General features: G+C 40.4%; 1 protein-coding gene and 1 pseudogene across 3 annotated transcripts in view; both read right to left on the bottom strand.

Moving 5' to 3' along the window:
- LOC105475696 (coiled-coil domain containing 126) overlaps window positions 1-17,623 on the bottom strand; it is a 42,663-nt gene that overhangs the window by 16,281 nt on the left and 8,759 nt on the right. For 2 of the 3 annotated variants that reach the window (XM_024790809.2, XM_071094936.1), the window contains exon 3: window positions 9,983-10,129. In XM_024790809.2, coding sequence (XP_024646577.1) covers window position 10,129 — 1 coding nt within the window. In that variant the 3' untranslated portion in view covers window positions 9,983-10,128. Of the gene's footprint in view, window positions 1-9,746; window positions 10,130-17,623 lie in introns of those variants that run through there. The other variant, XM_011731171.3, reaches the window with a different exon arrangement.
- LOC105475695 (rRNA-processing protein FCF1 homolog pseudogene) lies at window positions 1,146-2,676 on the bottom strand (annotated as a pseudogene).

Below are 17,623 nucleotides of genomic sequence, written 5' to 3'. Positions count from 1 at the left end.
AACAAACAAGAAAGGAAACCACAGTAGCAAAACTCCAGAGCTGAATGGTAACTGACTTAGCAGACCTGAAAAGGCTAAATCTTTAATGAGAAGTAAGAAAAGCCAAGAAGCAATCCTGTTTTCTCCATAGAATTCTACCCCGAAAGGTCCCAGAAATTTTACACCATGTACTACTGAAAACAGAGGTAAAGAAAGGACTAAAAACCTAGATGGACTAGGAACAAAGTTCTGGGATATATGTGCAGGATGTGCAGGAGTTTTTTATTCCTAAAAAGATGCAACAAAAATTTTTTGTTGTAAATTGACAATTTATACTTGTATAAATTTATGGGTTACAAAGTGATGTCATAAATTGTGGATACAATATGTAATAATTAAATCAAGCTAGTTAACATATCCAATACTTCAAATATATTTCTGTGATAAGAACATCAATTTTGAAATCCATAATACCCAATTATTAAGTATATGCACCATACTGTACAACAGAACTCAAAAAAGTATAAAACATATTCTTCCTGTCTGAGATTTTGAACCCTTTGACCATCATTTTTTTTTTTTTTTTGAGACAGTCTCACTCTGTCACCCAGGCTGGAATGCAGTGGCACAACTTCGGCCCACCGCAACCTCTGCCTCCTGGGTTCAAGTGACTCTCCTGCCTCAGCCTCCACAGCAGCAGAGACTATAGGCAAGCAACGCCATACCCGGCCAACTTTCTTTGTATTCTTAGTAGAGATGGGGTTTCGCCATGTTGTCGTGGCTGGTCACAAACTCCTGACCTCAGGTGATCCACCCACCTTGGCCTCTCAAAGTGCTGTACCACAGGCATGAGCCACCATGCCTGGCCTAAAATTTTTATGAGACAAAATATCAATTTCAAAACAGCATCAAAAAGTGAGCAGGCCAGGCAAAGTGGCTCACACCTGCAATCCCAGCACCTTGGGAGGCCAAGGCATATTTTTCTGTACTAAAAATACAGAAGTTTTTATCTCTACTAAAAACACCAAAAAAAAAAAAAAAAAAAAAAAAAAAAATCAGCTGGGCATAGTGGCACAAGCCTGCAATCCCAGCCACTTGGGAGGCTGAGGCAGAAGAACTGCCTGAACCTGGGAGGCAGAGGCTGCAGTGAGCTGAGAATGTGCCACTGCACTCCAGCCTGGACAACAAGAGCAAAACTTCATCTCAAAAAAAAAAAAAAAAAAGAGTTGAGCATATGTAACCTTCCTCAGCTCACAGTAGAGCAAATAGGTCAACAGAATAATAATTCATGCTATTGCATGTGTAATGAACTGGCAACAAGAAAACATTGGTTGCAGAAAGGCAGAGGAACTGTGTCTTGTAAGATTTAGAATGGAGGGGCTTCATAATCATCTGGCAACCATTCAATGTTGTATCTACGGTTAAAATGTACATGATAGGAACTCCAGGAATCTTAAGGGTCAACTGTGGCCACAATGTAACACTTATGCTGAGCTATTCTCTGTACTAAGCAGTCATTTGCATAGGTTCCTTTGTGTGTACACAGTTCAAATCTTGGATCCTTGGCAATCCTTAGAGCCACTCAATACTTCTGCCCCAATTTCTCAATTTCAGCCATTACACAATCAGTTATACAAGGGATACACTTGGCATACAGACAGTCCATCGCTGACTGCACTAAATCCAGTTTCGCTTTTAAGGAAAAGTTGATAAAGTTGGTATCAATGAGGATGTAGTAAGGTGGGCCCAGCTGTGTATTACATTGGAAAAATAAGCAGGAAGGGTGTTGGGGAACTTCTCTTTCCTTTAATGTGCTGGGATCCTTCTTTTCTTTCTTTTTAGGTTTTAATCTATCCTTTTCTTTAAGCCTCTGATCTCTGAGTCTAAGCATGCACTTCATGGTTGCATACTTCCTTGTTTTCTTTTGCTTCCCCATGGTCACACCACACTCCTGTTTCTTCGGATGTGCAGGTTTGTTACATAGGTAAACGTGCACGATGGTGATTTGCTGCACCTATCAACCCATCACCTCCGTAGGTATTAAGCCCAACATGCATTAGCTATTTTCTATGAAGCAATTTCATCCTTAAATTCTGTGCACCACTCCAAAACCTCCCCCACTGCAGGAGATCTGAGACGTATTTTCTTAAGGGGATAGAGCAGTTGAGGGCCTGGGTTTACACTGGAAACTGGAAGAGTAAATAAAAGTAGTGAGTGCTGAGATCACTCTTCCTTGCCCAGCCTTTTTCTCTCACTCAGATCCCAGAACACTTACAGGCCTATAATCTCCAGCAACAGATAGGAAGTGCTTCTCCAGGGTATCTGACCAGCACAACAGGAGAGACCTAAATATACTGATATCAGAGAGCATCTCAAAGGAATAAAATACATTGATACCATGTAATAAAAAATTTAGGCCAAGCACGGTGGCTCACCCCTGTAATCCCAACACTCTGGGAGGCGGAGGCAGGTAGATCACATGAGGTCAGGAGTTCAAGGCCAACCTGACCTTGAATATGGTGAAACCTCATCTCTACTAAAAAACATAAAAATTAGCCAGGCGCGGTGGTGCATGCCTATAGTCCCAGCTTCTCGGGAGGCTGAGGTAGGAGAGTCACTTGAATCCAGGAGGTGGATGTTGCAGTGAGCCAAGACTGCACCACTGCACTCCAGCCTGGGCAACAGAGCAATTCTCTGTCTCAAATTTAAAAAAAAAAAAAAAAAAAAAAAAAATTTAGCTGATCTTTTGTCTCCAGTTCTTGGGAGGTAGCCACTAAGTGCCTGGAATTTCCTGAGTGACGAATGTCTTTGTTAGTCATGGTAGGCCCCTGGGACCACATCTGTTAGTTTACCTTAAGGAGGCAACTCAGAGTGGGGCCCGAGATATTTTATGCAAATGGGATGACTCAGAATCGGGGGTTGGGGAGCTGGCCATATCAGAAAGGACGACCATTTGATTAGAGAGTTGGGGATTTTCAGCTGACTTCCAGGGAGGGGAGGAAGGGTGGAGATTAAGTTCAACCACATAGGCAATAATTCAATCATGCCTACATAATGAGACCCCAATAAAACTGTACTTTGGAGTTCAGGTGAGCTTTCCTAGTGGGCAATATTCTGCATATTATCACACATTGATGTGTGCTGGATATGCCAGGAAGGTAATGTGTCCTGGTTCTATGAAGAGAGGATAACAGAAACTGCATCTTGTACCCTCCCAGACTTTGTCCTATGCGTATCTCCCTTTGGCTGGCTCTAGTATCTATCCTTCTTCTATAGTAAAACTGTAATAGTAAGTATACTTGGCTCTCTGTATCTGTAGGGAATTGGTTCTAGGACCCACCATGGATACCAAAATCCATGGATGCTGATGTCCCTTAGACCTCTGTATCTGTGGGTTCTGCATCCACAAATTCAAACAATCATAGATTGAAAATAAAGTATTTATATCAAAAGTAATGCATAATTCTTTTCAGTGAGTTTTATGGGTCAATCTAGTGAATTGTCAAACATGAGGAGGTAATGGGAACCCACAAATTTGTAACCACTTGGTCAGAAGTGAAAGTGGCCTGTGAATACCCTAACTAGTGTCTGGTTTCTGAAGTGAGGGCAGTCTTGTGGAGCACTGTGCCCTTACTGCAGGCCTAACGGCAGGTAGTTGGTATAAGAAGTCATCGTAAATATTAAGGATATACCCAAGGAAATGTCCCAGCCAGATCATCCTATAGTGAATACCACACAAAAGCTCAGCATTTGCCATCAACCTTTTAGTGTCTCATTTCTCAAATACAAAGAAAAACGATCACCAGATATATTTGGAAGAAACATAAAAACACTTCAGAAAAGCTACCATTGGTAACCTCAGAGATGTAACAAAAGACAGCTTTTTTTTTTTTTTTTCTGGAGACAGCGTCTCACTCTGCTCCCCAGACTAGAATGCAGTGGTGTAATCTCGGCTCACTGCAATCTCCATCTCCTGGATTCAAGTGATGCTCCTGCCTCAGTCTCCTGAGTAGCTGGGATTACAGGTGTCTGCCACCATGTCCAGCTACTTTTCATATTTTTAGTAGAGATGGGGTTTCACCATGTTGGCCAGGCTGGTCTCAAACTCATAACCTCAAGTGATTTACCTGCCTAGCCTCCCAAAGTGCTAAGATTACAGGTGTGAGCCACCGCACCCAGCCCAAAATAAAGCTCTTAGAAATTAAAAATATTAGATGAGGAGGCGGAGCTTGCAGTGAGCTGAGATCCGGCCACTGCACTCCAGCCTGGGCGACAGAGCGAGACTCCGTCTCAAAAAAAAAAAAAAAAAAAAAAAAAAATATTAGATGAGATGAAAAACTCCATAAAGATCTGGAAATTAAGCTAAGGAAATCATCTCAAAAAATGAAGTAAAAAGATAGAAATGGAAAATAAGATAAATAAGGGAAAACTGGAGGACAACAGTCCAGAGAGCCCAAAAGCTGAATAACAGAATGCCAGAAAGAGTGAATGAAAAATATAGAAATCAAATTAATAAATTAAGAAAATATCCCAGAATTGAATGACATAAATTGCAGGATGTCCTGCTGAGGGCCCAACACCCATACCCAGTCACATCATTGAGAAATTTTAGAATGGTGTGGGACAAAGACCTTACAAGTTTCCAAAAATTAAGTCACATAAAAAGGATAAAGAACAGCATCAGCTTCTCAAAAAGAACACTGGAACCTAGGGGGATGAGAACAGAGCAGAGCCTTTAAAATCTCAAGGAAAATTATTTCCAACTTAAGATTCTGTACCCGGCCAAACTTACAATGAAGCATGAGGGTTGAGGGAAAAAAGATCTTTTCAAGATATGTAAGAACTCAAAACTTTTACCTATCTGCATCTTTCTCAGGAACCTACCAGAAGATCTAGTCCCTTAAAATCAGGGGATAACCAATAAAGGGGAAGCTAAAAAATTCTAGAAAATAGGAGATCCAATATAATAGAGGAGTAAAATAAATCTACAAGATGATGACAAATTGTTATCTTAAAACAATTCACTGCTGCAATCCTATAGAGAGCAAACAGTCCAGGCCAGAGCTGACTGGAAGGCATCGGGAAAGACTTCTTCAATATACAGGAAGTGCTAAAAGGCCTAATGTGTCTGAATATGCTAGGAGAATATTTAAACAACTGTAGGGGGATGCCGTAGAAAACTAGGCAAAGAAGCAAAAATCAATACTTATTATACTCTAGGGTGAAAGTTTATAGGAAAGTAACCATAATGTAATAGAGAAATACATTGTTTTATTGCACTTCACTTTACAGATACTGTGTTTTTACAACTGAATGTTTGCAGCAACTCTGCATGGAGCAAGTCTATTGGTGCCATCTTTCTAACAGTAACTGCTCACTTTGCGTCTCTGTCACATTTTGGTAATTCTCATCATATTTCAGACTTTTTCATTATTCTTGTATCTGCCATGGTGATCTGATCAGCAATTGCTGATGTTAACATTGGAACTGTTTTGGGACACCTTGAATTGTACCTATATAAGACAGCAGACTTAATTCATAAATGTTACCTGTGTTCTGACTGCTGCATCGACTGGTCTTTCCTCTGTCTCTCTCCCTCTCTTCAGGCCTCCCTATTCCCTTAGACATAACAATATTGAAATTAGGCCAATTAGTAACCCTACAATGGCTTCTGAGTGTTCAAGTGTAAGAAAGAGTCCCTTTTCTCTCACTTTAAAAGCCAGAAATGATTAAATTTAGTGAGGAAGCATGTTGAAAGCTGAGACAGGCTGAAAGCTAGGCCTTGTGCCAAACAGTGAAGCTGTGACTGCAAAGGAAAAGTTCTTGAAGAGAATTAAAAGTGCTACTCCAGGGAACACATGAATAATAAGAAAGAAAAACAGCTTTATTGCTGAAATGAAGTAAGTCTGAGTGGTCTGGATAAAACATCAAACCAGCCACAACATTCTCTTAAGCCAAAGCCTAATCCAGAGCAAGACCCTAACTCTCTTCCATTCTATGAAGGCTAAGAGAGGTTAGGAACCTGCAGAAGAAGAGTTGGAAGCTAGCAGAGGTTGCTTTTGAGGTTTAAGGAAAAAAGCCATCTCCGTAAGATTCAAGTGCAAGGCAAAGCAGCAAGTGCTAATGGAGAACCTGCAGCAAGTTATCTAGAAGACCTAGCTAAGATAATTGATGAAGGTGGCTGCGCTAAGCAACAAATTTTCACTGTAGACAAGATAGTCTTATATAGGAAGAAGATGCCATCTAGGATTTTCATAGCTAGCGAGGAGAAGTCAATGCCTGACTTCAAAGCTTCAAACGACAGGCTGACTTTCTTCTTAGGGGGTAATGCAGCTGGTGACTTACAGTTGAAACCAATGCTCATTTATCATGTTGAAAATCCTAGAGCACTTATGAATTATGCTAAATATATTCTGCCTGTGCTCTATAAATGGAACAACAAAGCCTGGGTGACAACATATGTTTACTGAATGAGTTACTGAACATTTTAAGCCCACTAAGACCTACTGTTGAGACCCACTGTTCAGAAAAAAATGATTCCTTTCAAAATATTACTGCTCCTTGACAATGTGCCCAGTCACCCAACAGCTCTGAAGAAGATGTACAAGGAGATTATGTTTCCATGGCTGCTAACACAACATCCATTCTCCTGCCCATCAATAAAGGAGTCATTTGGACTTTTAAGTCTTATTATTTAAGAAATACATTTCATAAGGCCAGAGCTGATGGGTCTGGACAAAGTAAACTGAAAGCCTTCTGGAAAGGATTCACTATTCTAGATGCCATTAATAATATTTATGATTCATGAAAGGAGGTAAAACTGTCAACATTTACAAGAATGAATGAATGAATTAGAAGGTGATTCCAACACTCATGGATGACTTTGAGGGGTTCAAGACTTCAGTGGAGGAAGTAACTGCAGAATTAGAAGTGGAGTCTGAAAATGAGACTGAATTGCTGTAATCTCATGACAAGACTTGAACAGATGAGGAGCTGCTCTTATGGAAGAGGAAAGAAAGTAGTTTTTTGAGATGGAATCTACTGGTGAAGATGCTGTGGACACTGTTGAAATGACAACGAAGGATTTAGAATATTATGTAAAATTTATTGGTAAAGCAGCAGTAGGATTTGTGCGGATTGACTCCAGTTTTGAAAGAAGTTTTACTGCAGGTAAAATGCTATCAAATAATCCATGCTACAAAAAAAAACAAAATCTTTCATGAAAAGAAGAGTCCATCAATGTGGCAAACTTCAGTATTGTCTCATTTTATGAAATTGCCACAGCCACCCCAACCTTCAGCAACCACCACCCTGATCAGTCAGCAACCTTTGACATCAAGGCAAGATCCTCCACCAGCAAAAGGAGTATGACTTGCTGAAGGCTCAGATGATTGTTGGCATATTTTAGCAATAAAGCATTTTTAATTAAGGTATGTACATTGTTTTTTAAGACATAATGCTACTGCACACTTAAGAGATTACAGTATAGTATAAACTTAACCTTTATATGCACTGGGAAACCAAAAGAGCTGTGTGACTTGCTTATTGTGATATTCGCTTTATTGTGTGGATTGGAACAGAATCCACAGTATCTCTGAGGTATGCATTTACATGGCTCAATAATGAATACCATCAACATGGTCATAATAGTACAAATACTGAATATTATTCTAAACAAAATTATGAAGGGAAAATGAAAGGACAAGAAGGATATGGATGTGACAACAGCCTGGGGGGTGGATGCAATGCATTTTTAGGTGAGAAAGAAAGCTAAACTCTCACCTTGCATAGTGAGAAGTTAACAGATAACACCTAAAACTGAAAAATCTAAAAGTAGCTCATAGGGCATATTATTTAGATACAGAAATAATCACCAAAAAAAAAATGAGATGAAAGAATTTAAAATGGGTGGCTCTAAAGAACAGGAAATTTGAGGACTTTTGTGAGTGGAAAAAACTGCCCTTTTTCATTACAGGAATCATAACATACTTTGATTATTTAAATACATGCATGTATCACTTTTTTTTGAGACAGCGTCTCATTCTGTCACCCAGGCTTAAGTGCAGTGGTGTGTGATCACGCCTCGCTGCAGCCTCAACCTCCCAAGCTCAAGCAGTTGTCCCACCTGAACCTTCCAAGTAGTTGGAACTACAAGTGTGCGCCACCACGTTCCTCTAACTTTTGTATTTTCTGTAGAGAAATGGTTTCACCATGTTGCTCAGGCTGGTCTGAAACTCCTGGACTCAAGCAATCCGCCTACCTCAGCCTCCCAAAATGCTGGGGTTACAGGTGTGAGCCACTGTGCCCAGCCATAACTTTTAATTAAACAAACAAAACTGAAATAGAGAAAATATCCACACATTCATGACATTGTTCCAGACAGAACCATACTGTCTGTTCTCTCTCCTTTTTAAGTCTTAAAGGAAAGAAATAACATGTCATGAGAAGAAACTTAAAACACAGCAGGACCCAGTAATGTGGAAGGGAGAATAGCAATAAACAATACTGGAGATATATAGGCAAATCCTGCTTCTTAGGAAATAATAAATGCTATACAATTGATGGCTTATATTGGGATAATCAGGAAAATTTAAACATAAACTAGATATGATACTGGTATTATGTCCAAAGAGGTCATTTTTTAAGACATTTTTTTTAAGAGATGAGGTCTCACTGTCTTGCCTAGGCTGGAGTATAGTGGTGCAAACATGGCTCACTGTATCCTTGACCTCCTGGGCTCAAGCGATCCTCCCACCTCAGCCTCCTGACTAGCTAAGGCTAAAGGTGTGTATCACCACGCCTGGCTAATTTTTTTTTTCTTTGAGATGCAGTCTCACTCTGTTGCCCAAGCTAGAATTCAGTGGAACTATCTCGGCTCACTGCAACCTCTGCCTCTCTGGTTCAAGAGATTCTCCTGCCTCATCCTGCCTCAGTCTCCCGAGTAGCTGGAATTACAGGCACCCGCCACCATGCCTGGCTGATATTTTTTGTATGTTTAGTAGAGGTCTCACTATGTTGCCTAGGCTACTAGGCTAGTCTCAAACTCCTGGGCTCAAGCAATCTTCCCACCTTGGCCCCCCAAAGTACTGAGTACTGAGATTACAGGTGTGAGCCATCAATACCAGGCCAAGATACATTTTTGGTTTTTCTTGTTTTTTTTTTTTTTTTTTTGAGACGGAGTCTCACTCTGCCACCCAGGCTGGAGTGTGGTGGCGCGATCTCAGCTCACTGCAACCTCCACCTCCCAGGTTCAAATGATTCTCCTGCCTCAACCTCCCAAGTAGCTGGGACTACAAGCACGTGCCACCATGCCTGGCTAATTTTTTTTTTTTTTTTTTGTATTTTCAGCAGAGATGGGGTTTCACCATGTTAGCCAGGATGGTCTCGATTTCCCAACCTCGTGATACGTCCGCCTCGGTCTCCCAAAGTGCTGGGATTACAGGCGTGAGCCACCACGCCTGGCCTCCAAGATACCTTTTTTTCAGTGATACATATCTAGCAGCGAAATGTCACAATTTCTATAAATACTCTTCAACACTTAGATAAAACAAATGTTGCCAAATGTTAATAACTGTTAAATCTGGATGATGAATATGTACATATTTATCATAGTATCTCTATTTTTCAGTATATTTGAAATTTTCATAATAAAAAGTAAAGAAAAAATTACTTTGCAAAGACCTATGCATGAAGTAATAAGTTCAATTTCCACAACCATCTTTAAACAGGGATCGGAGGAGACTAGAAATATTCTACAGTTATCTTACCATATCCTGCCATAGAAGCACCATTCTCGACATCCACTGTGTTCTTATTTTCCTCTGCTAGAGCTTTAACATATCTTTTGCTTAAGTCTAGTATTTGCTCACGTAACTTGACACTGCTTTGATGTCTTGGTTGTTGAAAAGTATAGTGCAGTAACATCAATCCCCAAATGAGTCCAAATACAAGCAACAGTAAACTCAATTTCTGGGACATATTTTTTCTTGAGATTGTAAAAAACATTTCTGAAGAAGCAAACAAACAGACTTGACTGAAAAGTGGTAACTTGAGACAAGCCACAAATCAAGACTTGAAAGAAAAAAGAAAAAAATCTCCTCAATATTGTATATTCTTCATCTTCAGAAAGGTTGTATCCACTCTATTAACTCTGTAAAATTAAGAAGAAAAACAGTATTAGTCTTAATCTGTATCAGTAACAGAACAGACAACTACAAAGAAAATATTCTATAATTTTTATTTGGAACTATACCATATATATTTGACAACTTTCTCCACCACTAAGTAAGCTTTCTAGTCTTTTACCAGTCTCACGTATCTTTTCAAAGTTTAAACTAGAAACAAACGTCAATTCATTGAAAATACCTGAAAAAACCGCAACCATGGTCATAAAACTCTTCAAATGGTTTCTCATTTGTAACTAAAACCATGGACATTATAATGAGATATATAGGAGATCTCAGTCTATTCAAACATGTCACCAACCTAAATACCTAAAAGCTATTCTTCCTCAAAAAAAAAAAAAAAAGAAAAGAAAAAACATCAAAATGAAAGTGAGGAAGTAGGAAAGAAAAAGGATTGGAAAATCAAAATGCCTTTCTAAAAAGAATTCCCACAATATAAACAGAGTGTGCCAACATTTGAAAATGCCACTAGAAATTATTACTAATGGGAATAAGGTAACCTCAGGAAGCATCCAATCTAAGATGCAATCTAAGATAAAAAATAAGTTACAATTTCTAAGTTTATATCATACAAAAATATGCCAGACATAAAGAATGATGACTATTTAATGGCAGGTACTAAAACACTTAAGAGACCAGGGGCAGTGGCTTACACCTGTAAGCCCAACACTTTGGGAGGCATAGGTGGGAGTATCCCTAGAGCCCAGGAGTTTGAGACCAGTCTGATCAACACAGGAAGACCTCATCTCTATACAAAAATTCTAAAAATTAGCCAGGCATGGTGGCATGCGCCTATAGTTCCAGCTACCCAGGAAGCTGGGGCGGCAGGATTGCTTGAGCCTGAGAGGTCAAGGGTACAGTGAGCCACGATCATTCCACTGTACTATGGGTGACAGAGCAAGACCCTGTCTCAAAAACAAATAAACAAACAGGTTGGAACATTTTTCTGTATTCCCAAATTTACAATTTCAGATTTCAAATGAGAAAGGTATGCATTTATGTAATTTAAGAAAAAATTAAAAGGTTATACTTCAGGTTTTTAAAATACAGGAAGGTGTTAACAATCACAGAATCTAGAAAAACCAGGAGAGTAAGAAAGGTGTGAATCACCAAAATGTCCAGTGAAAAAACTCTTTGACTACATCAAATGGAGCAAAATTCTTTAGGTAGAAATGTGTCTTGAGTCAAAACAGTGCATTTCACAAAGATATTTCGCAGCTTACTGAAAACAATCCTTAAGAACTTTTTTAAAAATTTATTTATTTATTTATTTTTAAAGACAGGGTCTCGCTCTGTCACTCAGCCTGGAGTACAGTGGTGCAATCTCAGCTCACTGCAGCCTCCACCTCCCAGGCTCAAGCTATCCGCTGGCCTCAGCCTCCCAAGTAGCTGGGACCACAGGAACACGCCACCATACCTGGCTAATTTTTTTGTAGAGAAGGGCCTTTGCCATGTTGCCAGGCTGGTCTCAAACACCTGAGCTCAAGCTATCCACCTGCCTCAGCCTCCCAAAGTGCTGGGATCAGAGGCATAAGCCACAGCACTGGCGGGAACTTAGGTTATAGTTTAACTTAGTTTTTAGTTTAACTTTCCCAAAACAAACCCCCTTCCTGTCTGAGGACTAGACTACCTTTGCAGGACTAATAAATTAGCTACAAAATTAGAAATTGGCCAGGTGTGGTGGCTCACACCTGTAATCCCAGCACTTCGGGAGGCCGAGGTGGGTGGATCACCTGAGGTGAGGAGTTCAAGACCAGCCTGACCAAAATGGTGAAACCCTGTCTCTACTAAAAATACAAAATTAGCCGGACGTGGTGGCGCATGCCTGTAATCCCAGCTACTCAGGAGGCTGAGGCAGAAGAATCGCTTGAACCCAGGAGGCCGAAGTTGCAGTGAGCTGAGACTGTATCATTGCACTTCAGCCTGGGCAACAAGAGTGAAACTCCATTTCAAAAGAAAAAGAAAAAATTAGCAATTAAGGTTTAGAAGTCACACAGCTGGAGGCTGCAAAATTCTGAACCTCCCCAAATTGTTCTTGGGGGTAATAACACTACTGTCAAACTGAAGATCAGTGCTTGAGATAGATGGATCAGCTGATACCGCCCAGATCAATGAACTGGCTCATCCGGTCTTGTGGCCCCCACCTAGGAAATGACTCAGTGCAAGAGGACAGCTTTGAAGAGTCATGATTCTATGATTTTGTCTCCAACCTGACCAATCAGCACTCCCCACTTTCTGACCCCCTACCTACCAAATTATCATTAAAAACTCCAATCCCTGAGTTTTCAGTGAGATGGGTTTGAGTAATAATAAAATTCTGGTTTCCCATACGGCTGGCTCTGTATGAATTAAACTCTTTATTGCAATTCCCACCTTGATAAATCGGTTCTGTCTAGGCATCAGGCAAGGAGAACCCATTAGAACCGCCATTAGGCAGTTATAACAGGATGGGCGGTCAGACACACTTCATTATACTTCCCTCCCTTGATAACTGCCATTATCATCATGCCATTAGGCATTATTCTCTAAGGGCTAAATTAGGGGTGTCCAATCTCTTGGCTTCCCTGGGCCACACTGGAAGAACTGTTCTGACCACACATAAAATATACTAACACTAACGATAGCTGATGAGCTAAAAAAATTTAAAAATCACAAAAAAACTCACAGTGTTTTAATAAAGTTTATGAATATGTGTTGGGCCGCATTCAAAGCCGTCCCATGCGGCCCATGGGTCGCAGGTTGAACAAACTTGGACTAAACAGAAACCAGGCCTTTCAAAAGACTCCACCACTTAGGCCGGGCGCAGTGGCTCACGCCTGTAATCCCAGCACTTTGGGAGGCCGAGGCGGGCGGATCACGAGGTCAGGAGATCGAGACCATCCTGGCGAACCTGGTGAAACCCCGTCTCTACTAAAAACTACAAAAAAAAACTAGCCGGGCGAGGTGGCGGCGCCTGTAGTCCCAGCTACTTGGGAGGCTGAGGCAGGAGAATGGCGTGGACCCGGGAGGCGGAGCTTGCAGTGAGCTGAGATCCGGCCACTGCACTCCAGCCCGGGCGACAGAGCGAGACTCCGTCTCAAAAAAAAAAAAAAAAAAAAAAAAAAGACTCCACCACTGATCTCAACCAACTGCCTGACTGCTGCCCCTCCATTCTGCAGTTTCAACAAAACAACCTACAAGCATTTCTTCCTGATAAGAGACCACCAGCCACAGAGTAGTTCTGGCCAGTCTACACAGGAAGAACAGTAAGGGTTTTCATGTCCTCCACTTTACCTTTTGACATCAGAGGGCTGAAAACTCCACTCCGGAATCATGCTAACGCCACAATTTTTTTATATGTAGGACCTAGGAAGGAGCATGAAGCTCAATTGTGCATGCACATGTTTCTCCTTTCATAAATATTCATGACGCCTTAACTTATTAAATATGTATATTTGGCCACTCTGCTCAGCATAAATTCCTGTTCCCTTTGTCCCTCTCTCCAAGTGTCTGTTTCTGGCTTCAGGCCGGAGGCTATGCTTCCCAGCCTGTCAGAATGATCACCCTGCAGGCTGCAACGCTTTATAAGAAATAAAGCTCTCCTTTCCAAATTTATGAACCTTGTCATTCTTCAGCTGACACCGTGAGGACCTTGAAGAGGAATGGGTGAGGGGGATTGAAAACAGGTGACCACTGCTGGAACCTGAGTCATTACCCCCAGGGTAGGCTAGGCCCTATATTTATAAGGCAAAAGTAGAAGTAAAGTGAAGAGGAAACAATTTCCACTGGTATTACTTTATTCTCCAGGGCCGATATGAATACACTCACTGTTCTATTCTCAGAGAACTGTCTGTGATTTCACATAAGAAAAAAAAAAAAGGTAAGAAGTTTTGACTTCTTTAGCAATGGAAGGGAATTTACTTATGTACTTTTAATTTAGTGATTAGAAAGGAAAATGATTATTAGCCTCAATCCTTAGAAAAGAAAAAAAAGGAAAGATTCAATGTCTCTTCTTTCTGTGCAATGTTCAAAACTGCAAACAACAGAGGAGCTTGCACTTTGAACCTCCCCAAGTTTTCTTTATGTTTCAAGTACTGATCCAGCCCCCAGAAGGCCACTGAGATAAGGACAGAGTCACTAACTGGAAACCTGATGGGCCAACACTGAGGCTAAGGGCTTATGGCTACCATCTGGCATAGTTTTTATTGGAGTACTTCCTCCATCAAAACAGTCTATAATCTAAAAACTTTTAAATCTTAATTTCTAAGCCACTATATTAATTTTCTATTAATCACTTAAAAAAAAAAACAAAACTTGAAATTCACCAAATTAACAACTAGAGTTGTTTTTTGTTTTTTGCTTTTGAAACAGGGTCTCGCTGTGTTGCCCAGACTAGCAGTATAGTAGCACAATCTCAGCTCACTGCAGCCTCGGCCTCCCGGCCTCAAGCAATCCTCCCACCTTTGCTTTCTGAATGGCCTGGGACTACAGGTGCACACCACCATGCCCAGCTAATTTTTGTATTTTTTTTTTTAGAGGGGTCTCATTACATTGCCCAGTCTGGTCTCGAACTCCTGGCCTCACGTGATCCTCCTGCCTCAGTCTTTTCAAAGGGATGGCAGGTGTGAGCCACTGTGCCTGGCCTGGAGTTTTTAAGGCAAAAAATAAATCATCGTCACCATTCTTATTTTGGCCTAAGATAAACTCTTGAATATTTTTAAGATTCCCAGGAGAAAGCCAGGCACGGTGGCTCATGCCTGTAATCCCTGCACTTTAGGAGGCCGAGGCAGGCGGATCACGAGGTCGGGAGATCGAGACCATCCTGGCTAACATGGTGAAACCCTGTCTCTACTAAAAATACAAAAAAAAATTAGCTGGGTGTGGTGACAGGCGCCTGTAGTCCCAGCTACTCTGGAGGCTGAGGCAGGAAAATGGCGTGAACCCGGGAGGCAGAGCTTGCAGTGAGCCGAGATAGCGAAACTGCACTCCAGCCTGGGCGACAGAGTGAGACTCCGCCTCAAAAAAAAAAAAAAAAAAAGATTCCCAGGAGAAAGTTCTCAACCAACTGCAGAAATCACAAAAGTAATTAGTCTATATGGCACAAAGGTAGAATAACTAAGGAGAGGGGACACACTTAAAATGAAGTATCAGTAAAGCACTAGACCTGAAGAAGGGCAACAGAGTGTGATCCAACTATCACCACCTCCAAGTGGATTCCTATAGCTGCTTGTCAAGTGGTTTGCCAGACTCCTCTCCAACCCTACTTCAATCCGTTCTTCTCAGAGCAATCAAATATTATTCCAAAAACAAAACTCATAATTTGAAGACATTTTGCCAATAAAAAAATGCTCAACCTCATTAATCATAGGGAAATGTACATTAAAACCACTATGAAATACCACTTTACACCCATTAGGATAGCTATCATAAAAAAAAAAAAAACCTCAGAAAACAAGTGTTGGCAAGGATGTGAACAAACTTAAACTCTTCTGCTCTGCTGGTGGGCACATAAAATGGTGCGGCTGCTGGGGAAGACAGTATGGCATTTCCTCCAAAACTTAAACACAGGATTATCATACAATCTGTAACTGAACTTCTGGATATATACACAAAAGAAATGAAAGCAGGAACCCAAAGGGATATGTGTATGCCAACGTTCACTGCAGCATTATTCATAACAGCCGAAAGGTGGAAACAACCCAAGTGTCCATCAATAGATAAACAGATAAATAAAATGTGGCATCTACATACAATGGAATAGTATTCAGCCCTAAGGAAGTAAGATGTTCTGATACATGCTACAATGTGAAAGAAGAGAATAGAAAGTTATGATTTAATGGGTACAGAGTTTCAGATGGGGATGATGAAGTAGTTTTGGAGATGGATGGTAGTAATGGTTGCACAATGATGTGAATGTACTTAATGTCACTGAACTGTACACTTAAATGTTAAAATGATAAATTTTAGATTATGTATTTTTTACCACACACACACACACAAGCATATCACATTCTCCTGATTAAAAACCTTTCAACAGTTTCACACTGCACTTAAAATCTAACATGCAAACTCAGTCACAAATATATCTCCTCCAATCCAGCCAGTCTTCTCTCTGCTTCATACAACAGTAATAATTATATCTTACATTTATATGATATTTTTATTTACCCAGCATGTGTCTTTACATGTTTCCTGATATCCTCTCATTCAGTTAATAACAGTCAGCTCTCAGGGAGGCTACAAGCTTGAAAAAGTTTCTACTCAGAATTTGTGGACAACATGAAAATATCATTGGTATGAAGTCACTGGAGCATTACCTACTCCTAAAAGATGACATAACAGCATGTTGCTGATGAGAACAGTTCATCTTCCAAGTAGTCTGAAAGGAGACGAGGTAGAATATCTGTTTAAATCTTACCTCAGATAGGAGGATTTCAAAACCTCCTTACCTTATTCTACCCCACACTGATCTTCTAACTCCCACAGCATGTTACTTCATACCAATTAATTTGATACATCACATCATCCAAGCATGTGTGTAAGCCGTGTCTCCTTGTTTAAGTCCCAGATCCCTTATGGGCAAGAACAACAAGCCTTACACTGCTGCCACATCCCCTACAGAGCCTTGTGAACAATCAGCCATCACTGAAAAATGCCTTATGTTTACTTTAAAACACATCCCTGAACCTAACCCCACCTTCTCCCATGCAGCAATGTGATCTCCCTGCAATGAGTTTTGGGGTAGAGGAACAGAGGATAGAAATTTGGGGGTAAAGTATCTTCAATTATCCTTTTCTAGACTGGAAGAACCTGAGAAGAAACCTAATCCATTTCCCTTGCATTTCAGATGAAGAAACTGAAGCCCAGATATGTTAAGTGTCTTGCCTAAAAATGAAACAATCAGTTAATGGCAGAAATCCTACTGGTCCAGAATACAGGTCCTGACTCACTGTCTAGGGTTTTCTCTACACCACACTACCTTCCTTACTTCCACTAGAAAGACTGTGTTTGTAAATACAGAATAAATTGTATTAAACGAAGCTTTGTTCTTTTTTGCTTTAAAAGAATGCAACCAGAAAATAGTAACGGCAGTTTAGGACAATGATCCTGAAGATGCCTAATTGGAACTATTCACTAAATTATTAACCTGGCTCTTAAAGTTTCAAATAAACTGTATTCACATAAATCCTACTATTATAAAGTTGCTACAAGAAGGATTTCGGAAGTCTTATATGCTAGTTTTTATACAGGCAAAAAACTAGAAGATAAAAACATATGAAGTAAAACAAAGATAAATACAAAGTCTTCTAAAGGTAGAGACCTCCACCATGATCAGCAAACATAGCGATAACACATTTCCAGAAAAAAAGAACTGGAGGTGGAGGGTGGAGGCAGTGCATAAAGGCCCAGGCTCAAAACACAACCTTTACTACATGCAGTTCCACTTAAGGCATGAAATAACTTGGTTTACTCATTCATTT

The sequence above is a fragment of the Macaca nemestrina genome, chromosome 4 (assembly GCF_043159975.1).
Source record: "Macaca nemestrina isolate mMacNem1 chromosome 4, mMacNem.hap1, whole genome shotgun sequence".
In the NCBI taxonomy this organism is placed as follows: Eukaryota; Metazoa; Chordata; class Mammalia; order Primates; family Cercopithecidae; genus Macaca; species Macaca nemestrina.
The sequence above is the reverse complement of the archived record's forward strand: the minus strand, read 5'-3'. Positions and strand labels throughout refer to the sequence as shown.